Source organism: Gadus chalcogrammus, chromosome 6 (assembly GCF_026213295.1).
Source record: "Gadus chalcogrammus isolate NIFS_2021 chromosome 6, NIFS_Gcha_1.0, whole genome shotgun sequence".
Taxonomy (NCBI): domain Eukaryota; kingdom Metazoa; phylum Chordata; class Actinopteri; order Gadiformes; family Gadidae; genus Gadus; species Gadus chalcogrammus.
Window position 1 is genome coordinate 18,761,193 of NC_079417.1, and position 25,093 is coordinate 18,786,285.

Genomic DNA, 25,093 nt, shown 5'->3' on the forward strand with positions numbered 1-25,093 from the left:
CAGATTGTAATAAGCATGAACGTATACAAAAATAAGAACCCTGAACATTAATATCAGCAACAGCAACATTACCACAAATTACATTGCGAATGGTTGGGAATGTGTCTGTTGAGGGTTTGTGTGTGTGTGTGTGTGTGTGTGTGTGTGTGTGTGTGTGTGTGTGGTGTGTGTGTGTGTGTGTGGTGTGTGTGTGTGTGTGTGTGTGTGTGTGTGTGTGTGTGTGTGTGTGTGGGGGTGTGTGGGGGTGCATGTCAGGGACATGGTCAGTTTTCCTCATTCAGATGAGCAGATGGTAACTCAGGGTTAGCTCCTGAGCGAGAGCCAAGAAGGTTAATGTGTGTCCTGTTGGTGGTGGAGGCGTTCAAGTGTATGTGTGTGTTGTTGTTGCATGATTGTCTGCTTGATGGTTGTGTGTGTGGGTGTTATGGTGGTAGCATGCATGTTCAAATTTGTGTGTGTGTGTGTGTGTGTGTGTGTGTGTGTGTGTGTGTGTGTGTGTGTGTGTGTGTGTGTGTGTGTGTGTGTGTGTGTGTGTTTGTGTGTGGTTACAAACAGTGTGATAGTGTGTGTGTGTGTGTGTGTGTGTGTGTGTGTTTGTGTGTGTGTGTGTGTGTGTGTGTGTCTGTGTGTGTCTGTGTGTGTGTGTGATTGATGATTGTGTTTATGTGATTGTGTCGTGTGTGTGATTTAAAAATGTGTGGTGTGTGGTGTGTGTAATTTAGTGTTTGTGAGGATTCTATTATGTGATAAATTAGGCAACGACTACAATCTTGACATATTTGGAATCAGTGGTTAGAACATTTTGTGTTCAAACCTTTTCAACAATCTGTACAAATATTTCTAGCAACTGACATAACAGTATTCATGGACTAATGATTTTAATATATTAAGTTGCAGCTTTAACTGTTATGGATTGAATCTTGTACAAGAGTGGATAGTCTTTAATTGAATAAATCTAGATTTTTGATCCACTTATCTCTATAGTATTTAGAAAAATATAATTGAGCCTCCAATGAGCCTCAAGGTACATATGTTACGACAATGTGTCAAGATCACCACAGATCACTTTACATTATTGCTTTCCTCTAACTTTGGTTTATAAATATGACAGCTAACCTATTTCCCTCTTTTCACAGGCTGTGTTGATCTTGAATCACACTGCATGAAGCCTAGGGGAGGTTCTCAAGGATGACACGGACACACCCACCTGATATACTGGTATCCACTCTATATCAGGACATCATACCCTCCAACCCCATCACTGGGCGCTCCATTTCTCTCCGGTCCCCCCAGCAATGTGACCTACAAATGATTGACAAACCGGAAATCATTAACAAAGGCACTGCCGCAGCTTTGACTTTATCGAGTCCCTTGATGACCCCAAAGTGCGTCTCTTCCTCCATGGAGTATCCGTACACGACGGCAGGACAGCACCAGACGCCGGCCAAGGATGCCATGTGGAACAGCCTCGACCAACCGGGGCACCTCCGCTTCTCGTCCCCCGACCTGTTCAACGCCCGACAGGTCCAGCAGCACGTCAGCCACGACGCCCCAAGCCCCCCCACCTGGTCCGGTTCCAAGAAGAAGACTCGGTCTAAAAGTGCCCCTCGCTGAAGCCCACCCTCAAGCCAGTGCCCATCTCGGTGTCCCCGCCGGGAAGCAGGAAGAGGAGGGACCATTCCCCGCGCCGTGTCGGATCCGGTGAGGACGGTCGATTCTCACCGCGAGTCCTACTCTTCCAACCGGGCCTATTTGAATGACGTCCACCCCATTAAGTTGCAGCCTCACTCTCCCCTCTACGTCTCGGACTGTTTTGAGGAGCAGAAACCGGATAAACCAGCCATTGCTCCCATGTCAGGTGCCGCGTGGACATTAAGCCGGACGCGGCTGTCCTCCAGCACACCGCCTGGCAGGTTCCCAGTGTGAGACCTGAACAACCCTATCAGAGGTACTCCCACTCCAGCAGTAGCAGAGGCTTGTATGTACCCCGCCAGTTTGCCTCCTCGCCAACGCCCACTCCTAGCGAGTGTTACAGTCAAGACTTCCGACCAGGGTTCCACCCTTTTACCACCAGTGTTTCCCCCATCTCATACCAGCATCTAGACCCGCACAGAATGCCGTCCCCGACGATACCATACCTAAGTAGAGAGCAACGAGCATACTCCAACCCTAACATACCCACAAAATTTTTCTACACAGAGGACCCTGTCAGATACCCGGTTCATCCGTATGGGAGACCATACTTTCAGGACGACCAAGTGAGTCTTACCAGCCACGGCAGCACTATGACCAGTCAGTACGATCCGAGGACTCGTCTGGCGCACACCCTTCCAGTCAGGCCCTATTACACAGAGCATCCTGCTCTCAGGGAGCCATGCAGACAGTCTATGGCAGACCCTACTCCACCAGTGAGGCGGGATCCTACTTCTCCCAAACACCCCTATCCAGACATTACCACGAGGAGGATCCCAGGAGTCCGTATAACCTAAACGGCTCCAGGGTTATTTATTCAAAACCGTTTAGCCCCCCGGCTGAACAATACGTCCCAGCGAGGCCATACTACACAGAGGGCCGACGGCCGGTGCGGATCCCCCAGTCTTATTCCGACGACGTGTATCGCTCCAGTATATCTTCCTACTCCAACCAGTCCTTCATGCATACACCACCGACAGTAAGGCAAGAACCCTGGTTCGCAAACGGTTTGCATGGAGCCGACTAGGCTCGGTGTTGAAGTGAAAAATCACTCCAAGTCCTGGGACAACCTTCTGAACCCACGCTATGAAAGAAGCCGGGAGCAGTCAGTGCCCCGTGGACGCAGCTATGAGAACTTGTTCTACCAGGGAAGGCATAAGGCCCCGTCCGGTGTCACGGCTCAGCCAGTAATCCTTAACCTGTCCAGCTCCCCTAAGCGCTATGCTGCCCTTTCCCTCTCGGAAAACTCTTTGGATCGGGGTTCCAGCAATCCTTGGAAGAACTCAAAGAGTGGGCTCTGGTTTGTCACTCCGGAGATCACCATCACAGACAATGAACATACGGGGGGGCAACAGGAAGCTGCGAGACGTTCACTCAGTGAGCTGGGAATCGGACCACGAGAAGGTACATGCTTTGTCCAGAAGAGAAAGTCATCTAGAAGGGAATTCTCCCACACCAGACATCGCCAAAGACTTTAAACCCAATAATTTCTCCCTTCAACAGAGTCTTGAACAATTGGACGAGCTGTTAGCCGACCTTGTTGTAGACTACAAACCCCCCGGCAGTGGTAAGTCAAGCGAAGGACTCTGGACCAGCTCAAAACAATTGATCAGTGAAGATGACGAAAAAGACAGGGAATCTTCCGGTCTTCAGAACCTAGGATTCCTTAACATGCAGCTCCCGTCCAGTAAATCCAGCCCTGACACGGTGAAAAGACCCGGACAGCGGCTGTGATGGCTTACAGAGGAGTGCGGACGGATGTTCTCCAGACCACAGCACAGACGACGACAATGATACGATGGTCTGCTCAAACAGGCAACTGCAAGCGGATAGAGACTCTGTTCAACGCGTGCCTGTACTTTCAATCTGCCACAGCTGCTACACGTTTTACTGCTCCCGGAACTGCCGCCGGGACGATTGGGAGTCTCATAAAGGGAACTGTTTGTACGGCCGCATCAGCAGCATGTGTCGACACACGCTGAAGTTTCTGCAGAGAGAGTGCCGAGATCCATAAAGCCTTTTCCCGCCTCGCAAAGGCGGGCTACCTTTCTCGCGGCCGCGGAGTCCTCTTCCTGGGCTTCGCCAATCCAGGGACGGCTGACAACTTCCTCAAAGTTGGGTTGGAGTGTCTTCCTCATGTCCCCCGACGTATCTTTCCCTCAGGGAGCTGGATGGCTTCAAGGACAACCTCGGAGAGTACTGCAAGGAACTGCAGCACTCGGGCAACGAATATGACCCCCAATGAATGTTTCCTTCTGAACGTTTCGATAGCCGTGGGTGAACTCTCGCCCAAAGTACCGTCCCCCAGGGTCCAAGCTCCCACAGTTCGTAAATATGCAAAGGTGTCCTTGGCCTCCTCCAGTCGCGGAGAAAAAGCTATTCAAAAAGGACAGCGAGATGGAGACCCTCATTCTCACCCCTCCCCCGGCACACCTGACATTGATCAGGAGGGGGAGGGGGGGAGGAAGGCAAGAGAGGTGTGCTTTGTCAACATCCAGCGTCAGCTCAGAACCAGAGGAGTGTTCCTCCGCCACGAGTATCCCAAGATCTACACCCAGCTCTGTGAGTTTGTGGAGAGAAACCAGAGGTTCACCCCCACCACAATCCTATCCCATCGATAAGAGGACAGGAAGACAATTTATGTGTATGATCATGGCGGCCTCCGAGCCCAGGACCCTAGACTGGGTGGGAAGCCCCAATCTTCTAGATGATATTATATAGCTTAATGCTATACTTTATATGATGCTATGAAGTATGCTAAAGATGTCAGATTCACTTTGTGTACATACTGTGGATATTTCCAATAGTTTTGAGGGTTATAGACCAGATGTCTCCTTGTTTCTCCACGAAAACAACCGGAGAAACACAAATTCAAACACTTGACACCACATGCTGCATTTGCTTTGTTTTGAACCTGTAGCACGGGAAAAGAGTTTTAGCTTGCATGTCGACTGATATATTTTAGATCTGATAATTGAGGCGTTCAGAGATCTAAACATGTATATTCGGTGTCTTGGGCGCTATTGTATGAAGCACACATTATGTATAAGCTAAATGAGGCACGGCACATCTTACATTACTACAGTCACTGTCTTTTGTTTTCTCTCTATCAAATGGTGTATCCAAAACGTATAATTGTACCTTGTTACAGTGGCTGTACTATTGCAACTGTTCAGTAATAGGCAATTTAGATATTATCTCCAAAATATATTTGTGTAAGTTTTGATTTATCTTATTGCTATTTTAGTTTTTTTGTTTAATAGAAAAAAGGAAGACGCGAGAAGACCAGCCAATTTATTTCTTACACGTTTTGGTTGACACCTTGATCACATGACCAGAATTGATGTCATTTTTGTGTATCTCACTTAGTTTGAAAGTGGCCTTTAGTCAAATTTATTTTATTGACACAAAGCAATGTATCAGCTATCTCTTAGATCCTGACTGCTCTTGGCTTAGGTAATGATCGGCCATTGGATAATTATTTGCTCAAAGCATGTTATTTATATTCAGGTATTTTAATATCAGTAAAGCTAATATTGAAATAATTAAGTTCATAGTATATTTTCATTTGATCCTTGGAAACAAAGTATCTATATTATATTTTGAAATGTTTGAACAGGATACCTTATCATTGCGTTATAACAAAGTTATAAACCATATGCAATACGAATAGGAAAACCTTATCAGAGCAACATAATCACATGCTAGGAAAAATGCTATTTTATTAAAGACATTGAGAAATTCCTCAAAGCGAGGAGCTTTCAACAACTTTGTTGCACTAAAATGTAAATCATAGAATATGAATGTTTCTAATGTAACTGCAGTTCCCTTAACCAAGATTGATATTGTGATTATTTCCATGGTTACGCTTGAATTTACGGTTGCTATTTTTCTTCAATATTTATCTATGTGCAAAACCTCCCCCTCTATTTTGTGATGTTTATAACCCATATATATATATATATAATAATAATACAAATAAATGGAATTCAGAGACTTGTCATCAGTGTGTGTTTCTATGCTCTCTGTTTTCTAAACATAGGAAAATGCTGGTCTTAACAACACATTTCATTCATCGATGATACTTTAAATATGCATTCAAATAAAAGGTTCCCTTTCTCTCTTTCATAAAAGGATTCTGAAAACCCAGTGTCCCACTCCCCGATAGTTATAGGCAATAATACTAGGGGTATATTGCAATATTCATGCATTAGATTGAGTAGGCTACATAAAAATGTATTCAATATAATACATTCCATTTGAATGACTATTAGTAGTGAACATAGGCTATAACTTATATTATCTGTTATAACACTTAAATGAATCATAGTATAGTCAGCTTTGTCTGCATGATTAAGTCATTCGTTTAATTATTTTGTAATACAAACGTGTGTATGTCGCTCTTATAAAAATCAATTCCCCAGAGAGATTCATTAACTGCAGTCCAACCCCCGATGTAGCTGGAGCAATCGGATTTCTTGCATGGAGTTTGAGCATAGCCTAGTGGTTAAATGGCGCTATTGCTCATGAGGAATTTTGGTTCAACGGTATCACAAAGCTTCAGGATTTAGTTGTGTAAATCAATGCAAACGCCAGATGTATGATCCAGACCTGTCATTTAATTGAACAGGTCTATGCAACTGGTTAAACACCCTTTACTTTCCCCAGTGTCTCAAACACCGAATATCTGGTGGAGTAGGAAGAGAACTATGGTAAAATCAAGCAAAGTCGAGGTGTTCCTATTGTGTATTTTATTTTTATAACTTCATTACATGAAAAGCGATGGTGACCATATGAGAATTCTCTTGGTAGACTATACTTATACTAAATTAATGCAAATGGTGAGTCACGCATCTAACAAAATATGAATTAATGTTTTTTTATTCATCATAATTCTTATGGATAATTTCAGGGCATGGCAGGTTGCCTGGCCACTGACCAATCAACTTGGCAAGATCAGTCTAAATGAGGCCTTGTCCGCTTGCAGGTATGTGAATCACATATACATAAACACATTCTCAATACAGACATGTCTCACTAGTGATGACTCTTTTCATCCAACATGTGGGTCTCTAAATGTCATGTCTTATCAACGAAAAAAACCCATAGACAAACATTTAACACAGTCACATTTTCTTGAACTAAATGCATTGCACAATCTGTACTTGATAGTAAAAACTGGGCCCTCTATGTCACTCTTGAGAAAGACCTACAACCACCAAAAAGCAGAGTCCTCAGCGGGGTATATGGTCCATGCGCATGCGCGTTGCGCAGGTCTCCTCGTGATGATGACAGCGGATGACAGCCAGAGTTCCAGTCGGTTGGCCTGATAACTCCTCCGGGACCGAGTAAACAGCGCTCTGTGGATACATCGCGGGGTCCTACCACACCTTAACGAACCAGGTATGGGGCTGAATCCGAGGGTTAACATTCAGGGAGGATGATTTTGTTAATGAACCGCGGGCTCACGGAGCTAGCTAGTGGAGCTATCGCGTCTTGTTTTGGCTAGCGTCTGTTAGCGAGCCTCGGCTTGGTTCAGGTTAGCCTGGTGGTTTTCAGGTTAGCATGGTTTGTTTCAGGTGAGCCACTACACGGATCGAGTCCCTCACCTCAGTCCTCACCGTGTTCCCGGGTCTTTCCGAGTCCCAGATCCACATCCAGTTGCAGGGCGTTGGGTCTGTTGTGCGGTTTGATCTGATATCCTCCAGAATGGCTGCAAGCTCCGCGTTAGCTCGAAGCTAAAGACGAGTTCAGCTGACGTTGTGTTCACCTTCCTCTCCTTTAAGGGACCAAACTCGAAATGGCATCTTGAATTAAGACATTTGGAAAAAGGTACTCAGAGCAGAAACTGAGAGAAAATACGCAGATTGTTTTGGTGTCTTCGTGTTGTTGACATTGGATAAATATTAATGTCAGGATACGAGCAGTAACTTGTCGTTTCCTCAGTAAGTTGTTGAAATCTTTATTTCTACAAGATTAGTGAGCAGTTCTACAAGTAGGTCTGTTTACACTCTCATCCGTGGAGTCGGTATTTAAGCTGCTGTCAGTGACAACATGGTGGACCTCTGATTGTGTTGTTCAGCCCTGCTCTCCAACATGGTACAAACACTAGTGTTGGCTGTGGGTCCTATTTCTTTATTTTATAATCCTGGACTTTGTTTTAGGCTCTGAATCTTCTAGAGACATGAATGACTAAGTAATTTTACTAACTACTCTTTCTTTATTCTTTCAATAGACTTTGTTGCGTTTTTGTGGTCCATCTTAGTGCCCTCCTTTAGCTGATTATGCTGTGTGTGAGGATGAATTCAGAAACTGAGAAGCATCAATTGTTGTGTTTTATTCATCAGGTGATTTTTGTTTCACAATGTGTTCCATTTATGACTATGGTCGATTAACAGCTGAAAAACAATGTCTTCCACAAGATAACATCAGAGGGGATTCCGATTAGCCCACTGTTACCAGTTGTGTTAACCAAGACAGTCTAAGGCCCCCCAAAAACATATCGCAAGCCTCACTACTTTAAAACAACGTCCTGGCCGTGGCCATCCCAGTGAGGCAAATCCGCCCACATACTGGTTGCATAATAAACTCCAGGCTTCTACGAATATTGGCAAGCGATATTAAGCTATTCTAATTTCTAAACTCTGTTTGTATTGACTTTTTCTAGATTGACAAAGAAAATTTAAACATCGTCAAAAAAATCCTTCCATTACTAAGACAACAATTCCGTAGGGGGAATTCAATATTTAGTGTTTGCATTGGTTTTAGTAAATAGCCAAGTTCATGGATTCAATCATACAGTCCTACGACAAGCGTTGATGTATAGTTAAACTCCTACAATCATTGAGACAGCTGTTTATTTCAACCTGCTGATAACATAGTAGAATCACTGCATTCAGTGCAGCATTAGCTTTAATAATGCTAGATGGGAATTTCTCTATCCTTGAAAGACCCCTTATATCCCTTCTTATGTAGAGTCCATTAACATCCATATTTTATTATGTTGTGTGCAGTATGCTGGCAGATGCTGTTTCATGATGATAGGGAGTAGTTTAACGGAGTGACTTGGGTGTTGACTCGCAACCAGGAGGTACTTAGCCCCACTATCCTAAATGTACCAGTAAGCAAGCATACTTGCCCAACCCTCTGACCTGCACTGAAAAGTAGTTAGGATAAAAGTAAAACAGAACTAAATAATGAAATAGTTTCCATACGTCACTTAAAATTGTGAATGTTTCTCTTCAGCATATACCATTGGTCCCGATTTGTCCTTGCGGTCTATCTGGGCTGTGATTTGTTTTGTATTATCTAATTTCTGTATTCTGACCTGTGTTAGAGACAGGCTATCACCACGACTTTTCCATGCCAAGGTTTGGTCTAGCTTATTTTCTCTTCTGCTTTAGAGTTCCTCTAATAGTCCTCCTGGGATAGACTCTCTGTCTGACAACACAACAAGATTGCCTTTTTTAGGAGGCACCTGAAAGGTTTTGGACACCAAAACGTCCTTTATATGTCTGTCCGTCAATTTATGATTGGATATGGAACAGCCGCTGATTGTAGACGGTTGAGCATCTATACACGACTGTTGTACAAACATTCTCATCTTTAATGTAAGCTTGATACACAATCCATTAAACACGCATGTATCAAATCTGTAAAGACCTATTCCATTTCTCATGCATATCAACTGTGATGCTGTGCTTGCAGAGCACTTGTCTGCCCAACTCCTCGGTCTAGTTGCTGGTCTTGCATAGCAGCCAACCACAAAGAGTCCTTTTTTGTTTCTCATTCTCTGGGGAATCATTGAAATTTCATGCGTTCAATCTGGTTTTATGTCATTGCTGTGTCTGTTTTGTTAAAGAAAGAACGTGATTTGCATATTCTAGCGGTTCAAAGACACCCTTAGCTTGGTTGAAAAGATGCTTTAGGAACGGAGCCTTTGGCATTGTTGACATGTCAGAGTGGCCACTAAAGCATGCTGAGTCTACAGTTTTCTGTATGTTGTAAGTGTGAGCTGGATCTGCCAGGAATCTTGAACAGTGAACTAGACATTTTCCTGTTTGCCCCCGTGAATTCTTAAACTTAAATAGTACTATAGTCTATTTAAAGATTTATTTAGCATTTTTATGCTCTATTATACAGTGAGATATAGAGGAAGGTAAGGGGGATAAAGGGGAGGACATGCAGCATATGACCACGGCGTACTCGGGTCGCTGCATTCAGGACTGAGCCTATGTGTGACGTTCTACCCCGTGAGCCACCTATAGTCTATTAGGGATGTAACGTTATGAAAATTTAACCTCACGCCGGTTATTGTGACCAAAATTATCCCAGTTTCGGTATTATCGCAGTTTTTTTAAGAGTGTGTTCAATATGTTCAGAAAGCATTGATAGGCCTACGCAAACTGAAATAGTTAAAAAAGTGTATGTTTATCATATATTATATTATCAAAAGTGCAACTTTTTACATCAAAGGAGCAAGGGTTAAGCATGTAAACAGCTTATTTGTTAGTAACATTTACAGTAGTGCAGGTTTAATCCAAACATTCAAGACATAAAGAACAATATGTAACCAAATTAATGAAACACTAATTGTCTCATGATATACTTATTTTCTTTTATTAAAATGTAAAACTGTAAGCATGAACACTGTACAAGTAAACGGAGATGAGTCATGACATTGAACGTATTGCTGCCTTTAGCAGAAACTTTTTTCTTGCACGTTCTGCAGACAGGATAACTGTCTTCAATCAACTGTCCCTCTGCATTCTTATAATACCCAAAATATGCCCATACTTCAGACTTAGTCCTCAGAGGGATGGGCAACGATCGTCGAATAGTCAGAGTCACGTAGAAAATCGAATAATGAATATGACCATCGTTATTTATTACACGGCTCTTCTCAATGCTGTTGAACGCTCCGTTCACTTGCATGGGCCTTCACAACTTGGCATATAATGACCGCTGTCAAGGAAAATGGATTTTTTTTCTTCTGTCATATCAATCCGCAAGTAGTCGGGTAACAACCCCAGCGTCCTCGGTTGCTAAACGACGTCAACGTCTTTGGCAGACTATTTCTCTGCTGATCAACACTACGAATGCTGGTAAAAAATAAATTGTAAAAAGAAACACTGTGTGAAGTAATTTTTTTGGCCATAGTTTCCATAATGCTATAGACGATGTCTAGTTCACCGTCATGCCGGCTGTGTTCAGTAAAATAAATAGCGATCTGTTTTCGGTGCCTGTAGGCCTATCTGCCTAAGCCCACGGTGCAATAATTTTGATGTTGAATGTTGATGGCGCAGTTGTTGAAATAAACATTGATTTCATACAAATCCACACTTTTCATACAAAGTGTGGGGGGTTCTTGATTGACAGATTTTCGAATATTATTCAAATACTTCTCAGCGAATATTGAATAGTATTTTTGCCAGAAATGCACATCCCTGATGGATGTCTTGAACGCTGTCATCTCCTTCCGCCATGATTCCAAATTCAAGAAAATTAAAAACATTATGTAGGCTACACAGTGCGCCTGCGCGGCAACTTCAGGAGACTTGGATGAAGCCCTGGGAAGTATTTAAGCACACGGTTCGACACCAGGGGTGCGGTTATCCACCGAGATAATTTTGAATATATTGAATATAATATTGAAATGAAAACGGTAATTGTTATTGACCACATTTTTATCGGGGTTTACCGTAACCGTAACATCCCTATAGACTATTAAAGAAAAACTTTTCTTCTACTATTGACACCAAGATTTTTTTAATTTTTTTTAATTTAAACTGCTATCTTATTTCTGAACCTCGTAGAGCTTTTGCTTCTTGCTACAAGAGATTATTTTCCTCTTTGTTACTGCTGTTCCCCCTAGCCTTCCACATGACTCATCTAACCAACTTCCTCCGTCCCTCCCTGGCTCCAGCTCCTAGCCTCTGTGCCCACCTGAGCCTGGGAAGATGGTGAAGCCAGACATCCACACGCTGGCCCACCACCTTAAGCAGGAGCGGCTGTACGTGGCCTCTGAGAAGCAGCTGATCCAGCGGCTGAATGGGGACGTGCTGAAAACGGCAGAGCGGCTGTACCGTGCTGCATGGATCGCCAAGCAGCAGAGGATCAACCTGGACCGCCTCATCCTCACCAGGTGGGCTTCACTTCCTCCCTCACTAACAGAGGGGGATCCACGGGCAGGAAGATACATTTAGAGGGTCATCACTTATTGAGAACTAAAGTTGATTCAATGGAGTCTTTGTTTAAATGGTAAAGAATTGATCATGGTGGGATATTATTTGAATTGATTAAATAAAGATTAACTAGTTCATAATTAATTACAAATATTTTTTGGGTGGATAGATGAAGAGACCAAGGGCGCATGCAAATTAGTTTTCCTGTCATAACAGACACACACACGTTACATCAATGCCATTCCTTGCTTAGTTAGCCTGGCTCTCATTTTGGCGTTATCTACGGAACTGATACTGGTACAGGCCAGAAGAATAGGTATCGGTGTATCTACCGAGAACAAAGAGTGGTTGAACACAAACTTTTTTTTTTTCAACTTCCCTTTTATGCAAACACCACTCTGATGCGTTATTTTTATCTCTGATCAATGCTGTAAATTCTTGACTCAGATTTTACATTACCGTACAGTAACGTTAAGTATCGTTCGTTTCATACATTGTTGTGTCGTTCCATAATTCAGTCTTACAGGAGACCGTGGCTTTTGTTTGTCTTGAAACATAGGAGGTGTCAAAAGATAGAGTTTCAGGCTTTCACAATTTGCCATAGAACAAACCTGTTTGGTAGCAAGTTAAACTGGGACACCAGAATGACCTAAAAGGGTAAGTGCTGGTTTGATTGAGATTGAACCAGCACAGGTCTGACGGCCACACGTCACACTTGAATTTGAACTCTGGCCAGACCTTCCTGGTAAGATAAATGGCCTGACATAGCGCCAGGTGGAAGAGTAGCCCTTATTGAGAAGGCAAGCACTCGCTGTACGCATTACATCACTGAGTGCAATTTGGGTTCCTGTGGAGAGAGGGGTATGGGTCAGAGAACACAGATAGCACTGGTGGGAACAAATGGCTGTTGGAGGGACATCCCTGTGCAAAGTATTGGTAGTAGGCTGACTAAGCATACCAAGCATACTGGGAGAATCCTGGCGGGCTCTTTATTTGCATGGGTGTGGTTTTAAGGACTTTGCCAGCAGTCCGCCCACATTGGGACTAGATTGTTGTCCACACCTATCCATTCATCAATATACAAGCCTGACTTAATTGTGATGTTGGCTAGCTTATCGGATCACAACGTGATGAACATCCGATTTGTGATAGTGCAGTCTGGACATCAAATGCGTCCTAGCCTGATCGGAGGATTAAGACGCATCGAAAGTATAACTGAGTGAGTCCTTTTACTGCTATATGAAACAATGGTATTGGTTTCGGCATCTTGGTGGCCTCTACTCATACTGGCTCATGGCTGTTGTTACTCAGCTGGTTCTAGTTGCACAACAAACTGCAGAGTCCGGGTAGCCCTTGGATCCCGTAACATCCTCCTGCACCACTGTGGCCTTTTTAACCACCGTTTACCAGCCTTGGCTAGCATTAGAAACATCCCCTGCCAAGCGCTCCACAGAGCCTGCAGCACCGCTGATCAAAGGCCTTGCTTCCACAGCGCCGAGGCCTCACCCTCCGAATGCTGTCAGCACGCCAAGGTGCTGGAGGACACGCAGTTTGTGGACGGCTACAAGACGCTGGGCTTCCAGGAGAGCATCTACGGAGAGTTCCTGGCCAGGCTGAGGGAGAACCCCCGGCTGGTGGCGTCCTGCCTGGTGGCCGGACTCGGAGAGAGGCAGAACCAGGATCACAGCCAGGGGGTCGTCCACACCGTCTTCACCTCCCTCTATGGCAACTGCATCATGCAGGAGGACGAGAGCTACCTGCTGCAGGTCAGAGCGCCTAACCGTGTCTGGTGCCAGCAATTAAAAACAATCCAATTAAGACTAAAGTATATTGAATCACCAATTGTGGTGAACATGTTTTTTTCTGGGTAAAATTTGAATCTTACCAAGTTGCTTTTGAAATGATGTATGTCAAACATTATTTAATGATATCTGTCGATCCATGAAAATAAACTTCCCAAAGCCTTGCCTCACACAAAAGCAAAGGAGTGGTGTGCATACAAACAAAAGTCAATACAAAAAAGCCAATGGATGCAAATTTTTGCCAGCCGTGCCGGCGGAGCGAAAGACTCGTTTGATGTGGCCCGAACCACAAGGTTAGGCGGATTTCGTGCAAGAAAAGTTTGCCATTCGCGCAAGAAGCTTTTGGTATGAACGCATCTTTTATAAACCAGCTAGCTTAGGGACCCCCACAATTGATAAGCTAAATAATTAAACCTCAGCTTTGCTCTTTGTCGTGCCATTAAAAAAAAAAAGTATAGAAACAGAAGTAGAGATGTTCCGATAGAGTTTTTTCCTTCCCGTTACCGATTCCTGAACTTGCCGAGTATATACCGATAAAGAATCTAGCATTGTAGCTACTAATTGCACTGGTTGTTATTCTATTTTATTGGCAGCAATGTTAATGTTGGTTGGTTCACTCATGGTCAACTAAATATTTTTTACATTTACATTTATAATCGATACTTGTTCTGGTAGTTAAGCGTGAGCATCCATGTTTTTCCGACTTCGTAGCTCGAACGCACATAGGTTGGAGACCGTCAACGAATGCAGCATAACAATGTTCTTTGCCTGGGTAGTAAAGCTGCTAGTCATGTGAGGGTATTGATCGGCACTTAGACACGCCTACTCTCTGATACCCGGTATTTATATTAGCTCTAATCAAAAGCACCCTTCAGTATATGCCGTCTCCCCACACTCAGTCAGGCGGTGCGTGACGGTGTCTCTCTTCCTCTCCGCGCCCCCCAAGGTGCTGCGCTACCTGGTGGAGTTCGAGCTGAAGGAGAGCGACAACCCGCGGCGGCTGCTGCGGCGCGGCAACTGTGCCTTCAGCGTGCTCTTCAAGCTCTTCTCCGAGGGCCTGTTCTCCGCCAAGCTCTTCCTCACCGCCACGCTCCACGAGCCCATCATGCAGCTGCTGGTGGAGGACGAGGACCACCTGGAGACGGACCCGGCCAAGGTGACGGAGCGCCTCACGCCCGCCCAGCAGGAGCGCTTCGGGGAGAAGGGCTCGGAGGGCTACCGGCAGCGGGTGCAGGCGGCGGTGGACGCCAACGAGGCCAAGCTGGTGGCGCTGGTCAACAAGTTCATCGGCTATCTGAAGCAGAACACCTACTGCTTCCCGCACAGCCTGCGCTGGATCGTGTCGCAGATGTACAAGACGCTGTCGTGCGTGGAGCGGCTGGAGGTGGGCGAGGTGCGCACCATGTGCACGGACCTGCTGCTCACCTGCTTCATCTGCCCGGCCATTGTCAACCCCGAGCAGTACGGCATCATCTCGGACGCGCCCATCAACGAAGTGGCCCGCTTCAACCTCATGCAGGTGAGGGTCGTGGCTTGGAGGGTCCTTGTGGCGTTGCAGTACGATGGAACAATGTAGAACCCTGTTGTTTATGTGATCTTTATCGTTCTACAGGTAGGACAACTTTTGCAACAACTGGCGATGGCCGACGATGATGGAGACCCCAGGAGAAAGAGCAGCTTGTCCAAATTTGACAAGGTAAGAGCTTCACTGCCGACACTTGCGTGTGCGTGTGTGTGTGTTATTATAAAACCCTTCTATGTTTGTCTCAGCAGAGTTGCGTAGCTGCCTTCCTGGATGTGGTGATTGGTGGGAGAGCAGCGGAGACCCCGCCCATGTCCTCGATGAACCTATTGGAGGGCCTGAGCAGGACGGTGTTCTACATGACTCACGGTCAGCTGCTGACCATGGTGAGCTGCGGATCCCACCGCTCACTAGTGATGAGCCAAGGACCACTAAGTGCCAATGTTTGTTCGTACTAAACATTGGTATGAGTAGCAGTGCAATGGCAGGTTTACTCTAAACCGTAGTGTATTTTGGAACGGTGACGCTTTAGATGCTAGTGCTGACAAGCTCCAAACCCAACCGTCAGGTTTTCTCAGGATGATCAAATAATTTTATTTGATTAGGACGCGTCATGCGGCCATGTCGAAACATTCTGCATTACACATTGCCTAACATTCACCCATTCGTGCACACATTCACATACCTACCCGGTGTCAACCACGCAAGGCGACAGCCAGCTCGTTGGGAGCAGTTAGGGTTAGGTGTCTTTCTCAGGATCACCTCGGCACTCAGTGCGGGGCTCGAACTTGCACCCTTCCGGTTTCCAGGCAGCCCCAGTACCTCCTGCCCGACGGGTTGACCTCACGGTGGGTTCTGTCCCCGGCCTCGCAGGTGGACTTTGTGCGCAGCGTGACGGCGGGCGACCAGCTGAGGGAGGAGGATCACGCCCTCCTGGAGACGCTGGTGGCCACCGTGCCCCTGTCCCGCACCGTGAAGAGCAACAGCCTGGAGATCACACCCTCCAACACGCCCCAGCTGTCCCCGGCCACCACCCCCGCCAACAAGAAGAACCGCCTCCCCATAGGTACGGTGGTGTGGCGCTGTCCTGCGAAGGGGGAACTGGGCAGCCCGTGACTCGGAGCACAGTTCCCATCTCTGAGTTCCGGTGCGGTTGAAAATGAAAAGCTAGGTTTGGTCGCAGGAGGGGAGGATGTAGAGTAAATGTTTATGTTCCATCAAAACTGATACTGATACCATGCGTTTGTGATTCTTGTAATTGTATCTAATCGCAGGAAATCTCTTTATAATCTATCGAATAATATTATTACTCCCTCGTAGCACAAGTGTTTTTCTTTCTACTGGTTTATTGAAGGCGTCTCCAAATTCACAGTGAAAACTAAACACAGCATTGACAAGAAAATATAGAAACCATGTTGGCATAAAACATTAGCATGAACAGCATGAGGATTAACAAAAATAAATTGCCATACCTCGTTGGCTGCATGCTACAAAAGAGGCAATATTCTTGGAGTTCTCCTCATAACACAAGCATCACTCAAATCACGTCGTTAACTTGCACATGCCTTTCACCGCAGCAAACACGATGTCCCTGCTTGCTTTCTGCTCCAGAGCCATAGTCATGTGAGAGCAGCCCAACGAAGCTGGAACTCAACTTCAGAATAACAGCACTGCGACCCTCATTAAGTCAAATAATATACCAGAACAAACTTGCATGACCTCCCAACTATTACATTGTCAGAAAAAGGCAAAATACGGTGTATAATACCAAGCATGTCTTACACAAAATGTAGTGCTCGACAGCATAAAACACAAACTGCCCTGCTGTGTTTACCTAACACAGAGCTACATGTTTGAGCTCAGGTTTGAGCCGTTGGCAGTTGGACAGTCGTTGAACATTTCTCTCGGTACTCTGAAGCTGTATCTTCACACTTTCTCCTGATGGCAGCAGTACTATTCACCAGACCTGATGCTTCCTGGCGTCAATCTGCCCTTCTGAATCATTGGTGTAACAGATACCTGGCATTGGTGTTGAAAGGGCTACTCATACCATATTTTAAGTATTTTTTTCCCCCCAGCAGTAGCATTAAAAACCAGAAGTGGTACCTAGAGGCAATGCATTTCCTCTAATGAGAGATTTGGTAAACAAGCGGCCACTGATGGCGAGCGAACGCCACTTGTTTCATAGGAAGTTAATGAGCTCCCGCTCAGCTTGTTATGCAGACAATTAGCACGGCCCGGACCAGAGCTCAATTACAGAAATGACAACCAATTAAATTGCCAAATATAAATGAACTAATTTTAATTGGAATAGATGGAAAGATGCATAGCCTTCATTACATCAGCTAGACTAATGATACCGTAAGCAACCGCCGTCCCCCTCCGTCCCCCTCCTCGATTAGCGGAGCAACACCTCTCCAGTCAAAGAGAACCGCGAGGTGTTCTTACCTGGAGCATGACTTGTGTGGCTGCAGTGCAGCGTTGCATTTGGGTTATCGTGTGCTCCCTCTCTTTAACCTTCAACCCGCCCTTCTTTTCTGCCTGTGCTGCCAATGACCAGGACAACACTTTGCCGCCGCTATCATTTCCTGGGACCCCAGCACCGCCGCACTCGCTGCCCACATTCCATTAGTCAGCCCTTTTGGTGCGTAGCCTCCCCCCGCAGCACCTAGGGCTGGGGAGGTCTAAACTGTTGTCTGTGTGTTTATCAACAATAACACTAACCCCATGGCTAACTCCACCCTAACCCCACCCTAACCCCATGCCCTGTGCTGCAGTGACCCCACATCGCCACATGTAGCTTGGCAGCCCCGTCACCGAGCCACGCTTGCTGTAGCCGCGATGCTCCTCCCGCCGCAGCAACTTCCCATTAGAGGTTAAATGTCACTTGAGTTTTAGTATTTTGTTTTTTGCAGGGGGCTTATTGCTTTTTTCTGTCTCTATTTTCCGTTCTGCTTCCTCCTCACCCAGCGGGATGTGGCTATTCATTCCCAGGTACAAGGAGAGAATGTGTAGGTTCATCTTTCATTTAGCTCCCGTGCCCAGTGTAGTTGACGAATAGGATGCGGTAGTGGTTCTGTGATTGCGTGGAGTGCTGCTTAGATGGCGTGATTAGCTTACGAAAGCACTTGAAAGCCACAAGCTGACTGTGTTTTCTTGAGAGGTTTGTGGTAATGTGAACTTAAAGCTGCAGTCCAAAACCAGTATTTCTTTCAGAATCTTTACTTAAAAGGGAACCCAAAGTCTTTTCACTTGAATTAATGGTAATGGTGATATGTCTTGTATGATCTTCAACAAAGTAGTCTATGCCATTTTGTCACCGTTGCGAAAACAGGTTAAACCGTATGTTGTCGCCGGTCTCTGCCAACCAGACCTGGTTGCGTTTTTTCGATGATGTCAAAATGCCTTTTCTGAAACGGTCTAATCAAATCAAAAAGCACAGACGGAGTGGTAATAAATTGTGAATGGTATGTTTGTTTGGTTGTTCATATCTTAGTGTTGGTACAAGATGATCCCAACAGACTCTCTTCATTGCAAATCAGGTCATACCGTGTTCATAGAAGTTAGCTCCTCTTTTAGCCATGCCATGTATTTATAACTTTGAGATGGAGAGGCTGGGGAGGGTGACACGCTGTTTTGCTAATTCTGGGACGTAGTGAGTGGTTTGTGCGATAGAAGTCTATATTAAACCTGCCCTTGAAGAATACTCTGTTGCTATAAAAGCTGTTTGAGACCGAGTGGCGCAGACACATCCAAACGGGCCTGTATTTATAAAGCACACAGATCATCAGGCACAGCTGCGTCACAAATAATTGGCCTGAACTGCCTCTGAGCTGTCACTCTAATGGCATAGACGTCTTGTGTGGTGCATCGTCCTTCGCTGTGCTCCGCTTGCACTCCTGACCCCTTCAGATGGCTTGCAGCAGGTCACTCGCTGTGACAATAATTACAGTCGTTTGGCTGTTAGGAATTGATTTGTGTCCACCCTGCATCGTAAAGCAAGATGCATTTTTGGCCTTTTATGTGTAATTTCCAGCATTGAATAGTCCGGCGGTGGTTGTTTGATAAGATCAGAGTTGTATTTTATATTTGTGTTTTACATAGCATCTTAATTCATTCATATAATTCAGTAGAGATGACATTGTTGGGGTCTTCCCTCCTCTAATGAGGCTCTGTCCAAAAGGTTATGTTGATTCTAATGCGGTAGAGAAAGTCTGCAGGGATTCATGATCATGAACCAGTATAGCCAGTAAAAAGGGTGTCATTCTTTGTTGTGACAGCTGATCCCTGTGCTGCCAGATCTGTTTATATTAACAGAGATCTGGGCCATGTCAGGGAAAGTCATATTGTCCTGTTTTAATTGCAAACAATGGGCTTTGGGTTCAGTGTTATTGAGTTGATAGCCGTGTATATATTTATAGATGAAAAGGCCATGTCCGGGAATGCTTGTGTGTTCGTGTGTTATCAGAGATCAGTCTTGGTGCTTTGGATTCTAACTTTCATTCAGAGATGTCCATCTTGCCTCTACGGTGTTCTTTGACATTACCATGCAAACGTTCAGGCCTATGTCCTGTCCAGGTGATTCTGCTGTTCACATTCCAGCTGTTGTCTTAAGTGTCTGCGTCAAACCATCTCCGTTGACCGCTCTGAGCTCCAGTACCCTCAAAGTAAACCTTTCTCCCCGGTGCCTGTCCCCAGCCACGGCCCGGAGCCGCAGTCGTACCAACATCGCCCAGGAGGGGGAGACAGAGGCCAGCTCCCAGGAGTCGGTACAGGAAGTGATGCCAGAGGAGGTGTTGGTGATCTCACTGAGCACGGGGCCCCAGACGGTCCCCGGGATGATGTCAGAGAATGAGGTAATGGGATATGAATCAAAGCACTCTAGCTCCTAGCAGGACGAGTTTAACGTGTCAAAGTACCATAAAGACTGCTTTTATTCAGTCAAGGGTAGAATGACACCGTACGTTTATAGAGCTTTGATTTTATGGGGCCTTGCGGTTGCTTTGACGACAATCGAATAAAGAACTAACTGGACTATAACTGTGACCTTCTTGCATTAAACTGTACATGCTCATATTTTTATTGGAAGGTTGATCCCTGTTCTCTCTTTCTCGCTCTGCTTCTCTGTTGCGCTTGCTTTCTTTCTGCTCCTTTTTTCGATCTGCTTTTTTTTTTCTTCTCTCTTTTCACTTTCCTTCTCTCGTTTATTTTCTGTCCTCTTTTGTGTTCTCTCTCTTCTCGCCTCACTCCTTCCCTCTCTCCTGCCCCCCTCTCTCCTGCTCTCTCACTCTCTCTCTCTCTCTCCCCCTCTCTCTCTCCAGGTGCTGAACCTGCAGATGACAGACGGGCCCCAGGGCGACGCCCAGGCCGACGACACCAAGCAGCACGGCAAGCCGGATAAGACGCTGCGCTTCTCCCTCTGCAGCGACAACCTGGAGGGCACCTCCGAAGGTGGGCCGATCTCCCGCTCCTATCGGGGAGGCCATTACATCTACATTCAGGGCGCTGAGCAGATGGTTTTTTCCAAAGGCACTTGGCATTTGTCCGAGGAAAGAGAAACAATATATCGCTGCCGGTACAGTTAGGATGTTCATAGAACCAAGTGCCAAACACTAAAAATGCAGATTAACCCATTCCCTGTATACAACAAAGATAGCTAGGATAGGATGCTACACAAAGTACTATTTTGACTTTACTTTAAAGGTCCCATGGCAACAATCACTTTCTTCTCCATGTCTTGGTTCATTTACTTCAGGGAGTTAAAGCCAAAGTACCTTTCCCCCAAATCCTTCTCAAACATGGCTGAGATAACTCCCACTACGAGTCTCGTTGTGGAAATACCAGAGACGAGAGTCTGAAGTGTTATGTGCCATAACACCAACAGCAGAACGGTTATCCAAATAAAGAAGTGTAGGCCTACAACACTTGTGTTACAGTCCTGGAGCTCTATATCTAAATACTATCATGTAGCCTAATCCATATCATATAATACATATTATCACGGCCAAAAGCTGTGTGCACCTCCAGACGTTATTATTATGAATCACAAACGACTGCGTCGGGTTCTCTGACGTCTCTGGTTCGTCCACTTCCTAATCAATCTGAAGTAGACTGAACCGCGTGCTGCCGGCTGCGTTGGTGCTTCGTGGCAGTGGTGCCTCGTGGCGGCGGGCAGCGGGGCAGAGATAACCCCAACAGTCTGGTTGTGGAAATACCAGAGACGTCAAAGAACCGACATGATATGCGCAACAACACCAACAGCAGACCAGTTATCCAAATAACAACGCTTGCGTTACAGTGTGTGTGTCCACACACACACACACACACACACACACACACACACACACACACACACACACACACACACACACACACACACACACACACACACACACACACACACACACACACACACACACACACACACACACACACACAAATATGTGGCGCTCGCAAGGTTGTAGCTCATTGCCTCATTGGAGGGCCAAATTCTCTGGGCGGGCAAGGCAGAGAAAGGGGAGGTAGCTGGCCCCTTATTACGACATATGGGGCCACATTCCAAATCTGCGCGCTTGAGCTTCCATTTTTTTTAAAGGCAGGCAGGATACCTAGTGCTCGTTTTACACCGAACGCAAGTTTTAGCCACTGGGGGAACATAGGCAGGCTAGGGGAACTCATATTAATGTTAGAAAACCTCATAAAGTGAGATTATCATGCCATGGGACCTTTAACCTCAAGGACATACAACATACTAAAAGTGCGTACATTAAGTGCCAGGAAGTACAAGATCCTGCAATGTCGTCGCGTTTCGGCGGCGGGGGCATATGACGGGTTAGGTTGGCGTCGGCTGTGGCGGGGGGGCTGATCTGTGTTCTGACCGCAGGTCCGTCCAACCGCTCCAACTCAGTGTCGTCCCTGGACCTGGAGGGGGAGTCGGTGTCAGAGCTGGGCGCCGGGCCGTCGGGCAGCAACGGGGTGGAGGCCCTGCAGCTGCTGGAGCATGAACAGGGTGTGTTTGTGGGCTTGACTGTCTGGGGAATAAGATGTTTTTTTCATACACACGACTTTTCCACTTAAAAAAAAGCATAATTAATAATGGGTTTTTTTGCGGGCCCGCGTCTCCCGTAGCAACGACTCAGGACAACCTGGACGATAAGCTGCGCAAGTTTGAGATCCGAGACATGATGGGTCTGACGGACGACCGAGACATCTCAGAGACAGTCAGCGAGACCTGGAGCACGGACGTGCTGGGTAGCGACTTCGACCCCAACATGGATGAGGACCGCCTGCAGGAGATCGCAGGTGAATACGTGATGATCATTGTTGTCCTGCAGTACATTTCAATTGTGCTGGGTGAAATACTGCCATCTTCTGGTGTGGAGATGTAATGGCATCAGTATTGAAAGCACTCTTCCTCTTAGTCTCTCTCTAATTGATACTGTCACCAATGCTTTTGAATTCAACAATGGGCAAATGCAATGAACACAAATCCATTAGCCCCCTCCACATCTTTAAATGTTGCTCTGCACTCAGAATTCAGAATCATCACAGTGCCTTAACGCAGCCGTTTTAGACGGTGGATTCTAGCTGCGTCTCAGTTTCTAAATCTGAGTATGATGTGTAATCACATAACCGAAACTAGGGCCCGACCGATATTGATTTTTGAGCGCCGATGCCGTTTATTTTCAGAGAAAAATTACGATTACGATTTAATCGGCCGATTAAAAACAAACAAAAAAAAGCAGTTTTTGATACCTTAAATATACTTTAAACACTTTTGACGAATATGTGAATTGAATGCAGAACCTTTGAGTGTTTTATAATACATTTACAGTAAAAAATTAGTGAAATGTAAAATAAATAACTAACTCCCAATGTGCTGCGCTCGTGAGCAGTGACTAATACGTGCGTGCTGTAAATTGGTGAGGTGAGCGCGCAGCTGCCTGAGCGAGCGTGCTTTCATGTTGTACGGTAAAATTCAATCTCCTCTTTTTTACTCCAGCTGAAGTTGTTAGTTAGCAAGGCGAGTAGGAGCGCAATTTGCAGGATACTAAGCGCAATAACATTTCTAAAAAAAAAAAAAAAAACATCGGTTGTAATCAGCGTCTTTTTGGCAGATGTTGATTATTTTCAAAAAGGCTATAATCGGCCGATTAAATCGGCAGGCCGATGAATCGGTCGGGCCCTAACTGAAACCTACAAGCTTACTTCTTTTGGTGAATGAAGAGATGTAGTTATGGGAGCTGCTAAACAGCCAATTTGAACAGAATGGATGTCCATTGCTCGCCAAATTGGCCACTTTCGGAATGCCCTTACCCGGCGAGAGGTGATGAGTTGTCGTGGCAAACCGGCACAATACTTTAAATATAAGACGTATCAATCTATAGGTTATGTCAGATGATAATGAAATGAAAGATGAGTAATTCATTGTGATGGTGTCTGCAAGAAAGCTCTCAACAAATGTAAGTTGTTGGTTCTATATTCGCTTTAAGTGCTTTCCAAAGGCAGAGCCTTGCAATTCTAACATCTAACATCTGCAGCATCTCTGGAGCAGTGTTTCCAAAAGTGTTTTCCTCATGCCAACCAGTTTAAAAATGGTGAAGCTTAAAAAGGTTAGACAGACTCACTAGCTTTGTATCATCGTCATCAAAATGTCTGTTTGGTTGAAATCTCCAGATTCTTCTTGTAGCTCTGAAGATGGGCCACCCTCCCCCTCCTCTCCTGCCTGCTCCCTCTCACTCCCTCTCACTCCTTCTCTCCCTTTCCTCTGACATTCACTCAGTCCCAGCAGTCTTATTGACCTTGGTTACTTCTCATTTGCATCCACCATTTTTCATTCTTCGGAATATGGCGTTGGGGGACTTTTCCATCATTAAGTGAATTTACAGCGATTTCCTTATGTGTTTTCTCCAAGGGATTGGGTTATGAGATGCACATTAAATATCCATTAATACCTCATTATCCCACTGATAAGATTACCATGATAATGAGGCAGAAATTCTAATTGTTTCACTTCTCGTCGTGCCACTCATTTAATCATCCACCTGAAAGACGGCCGCTCGCCGCTCTACCTGGGAGGACTGTAAACAGGGACAGCAGGGTAGAGCCCCCCCCCCCCCAACCCCCCGCAGCCACCGGCCCCTCCCCAGCACACACGTGCTCACGGTCTTGGCTGAGCACTGGCGGGCGTGTGTGCTCGTGTGCTCGCTCACCGTGTGTGTGCGCGTGATTGTGTTTGTGTGTCTGCTTGTTTGTGTGTTTGTGCGTGTGTGGAGCCGGTCTGTGGGGCCACGGGGAGGCTGGCCATGAGGTTCATCCACCGCTGGTCCGCCCTTCCTCGGCCCCCCACCCCGCTGCTCTTCCTTCACATCTGCTCACTTCCACGCGGGCACGCGCACACCTTCCCCAGAATGCACCACGCTCTTCCGCCTTGTTAACCCGAATGGAGATGGAGGTACAGCGCTATGAGGACTTTGAGCGAAGGGGGTTGGGGGGGGTGGGGGTGTAGGGTGTAATTTGGTTGTGACTAATGCCTGCCATAATCAACAGCTCAAAGTCAGGGCCCTGGAGGCTAGGCACAGGGTGAGATATTGCCATTAACCCGTGATCTCTGGCACAGTGGTTGATACGCGCCTGTGGGTCCCAGCATGCATTGCGCTCGTGACCTCAAGGGGGGTGTGTGTGTGTGTGTGTGTGTGTGTGTGTGTGTGTGTGTGTGTGTGTGTGTGTGTGTGTGTGTGTGTGTGTGTGTGTGTGTGTGTGTGTGTGTGTGTGTGTGTGTGTGTGTGTGTGTACACTCTCACTCATCAAGCAGTAAATACTAGGCTGCCTGTCTGAAGGCTAATAACCGTCAATGTTATAGAAGTCACCGAACTGAACATGGAGTCGTTTGA

At 45.8% G+C, this 25,093-nt stretch overlaps 1 protein-coding gene and 1 pseudogene across 4 annotated transcripts in view; both read left to right on the plus strand.

The window, feature by feature from the left end:
• Window positions 1-4,974, plus strand: part of LOC130384849 (apical junction component 1 homolog) — a 5,975-nt pseudogene extending 1,001 nt beyond the window's left edge.
• Window positions 4,975-6,969: 1,995 nt separating this feature from the next.
• gapvd1 (GTPase activating protein and VPS9 domains 1) overlaps window positions 6,970-25,093 on the plus strand; it is a 35,064-nt gene continuing 16,940 nt past the window's right edge. For 2 of the 4 annotated variants that reach the window (XM_056591723.1, XM_056591725.1), the window contains exons 1-11: window positions 6,970-7,095; window positions 11,618-11,836; window positions 13,369-13,642; window positions 14,625-15,197; window positions 15,291-15,374; window positions 15,452-15,586; window positions 16,074-16,266; window positions 19,899-20,056; window positions 20,522-20,651; window positions 22,084-22,209; window positions 22,329-22,502. In XM_056591723.1, coding sequence (XP_056447698.1) covers window positions 11,652-11,836; window positions 13,369-13,642; window positions 14,625-15,197; window positions 15,291-15,374; window positions 15,452-15,586; window positions 16,074-16,266; window positions 19,899-20,056; window positions 20,522-20,651; window positions 22,084-22,209; window positions 22,329-22,502 — 2,032 coding nt within the window. In that variant the 5' untranslated portion in view covers window positions 6,970-7,095; window positions 11,618-11,651. Of the gene's footprint in view, window positions 7,096-11,617; window positions 11,837-13,368; window positions 13,643-14,624; window positions 15,198-15,290; window positions 15,375-15,448; window positions 15,587-16,073; window positions 16,267-19,898; window positions 20,057-20,521; window positions 20,652-22,083; window positions 22,210-22,328; window positions 22,503-25,093 lie in introns of all 4 variants that reach the window. The other 2 variants (XM_056591722.1, XM_056591724.1) reach the window with 1 other exon arrangement.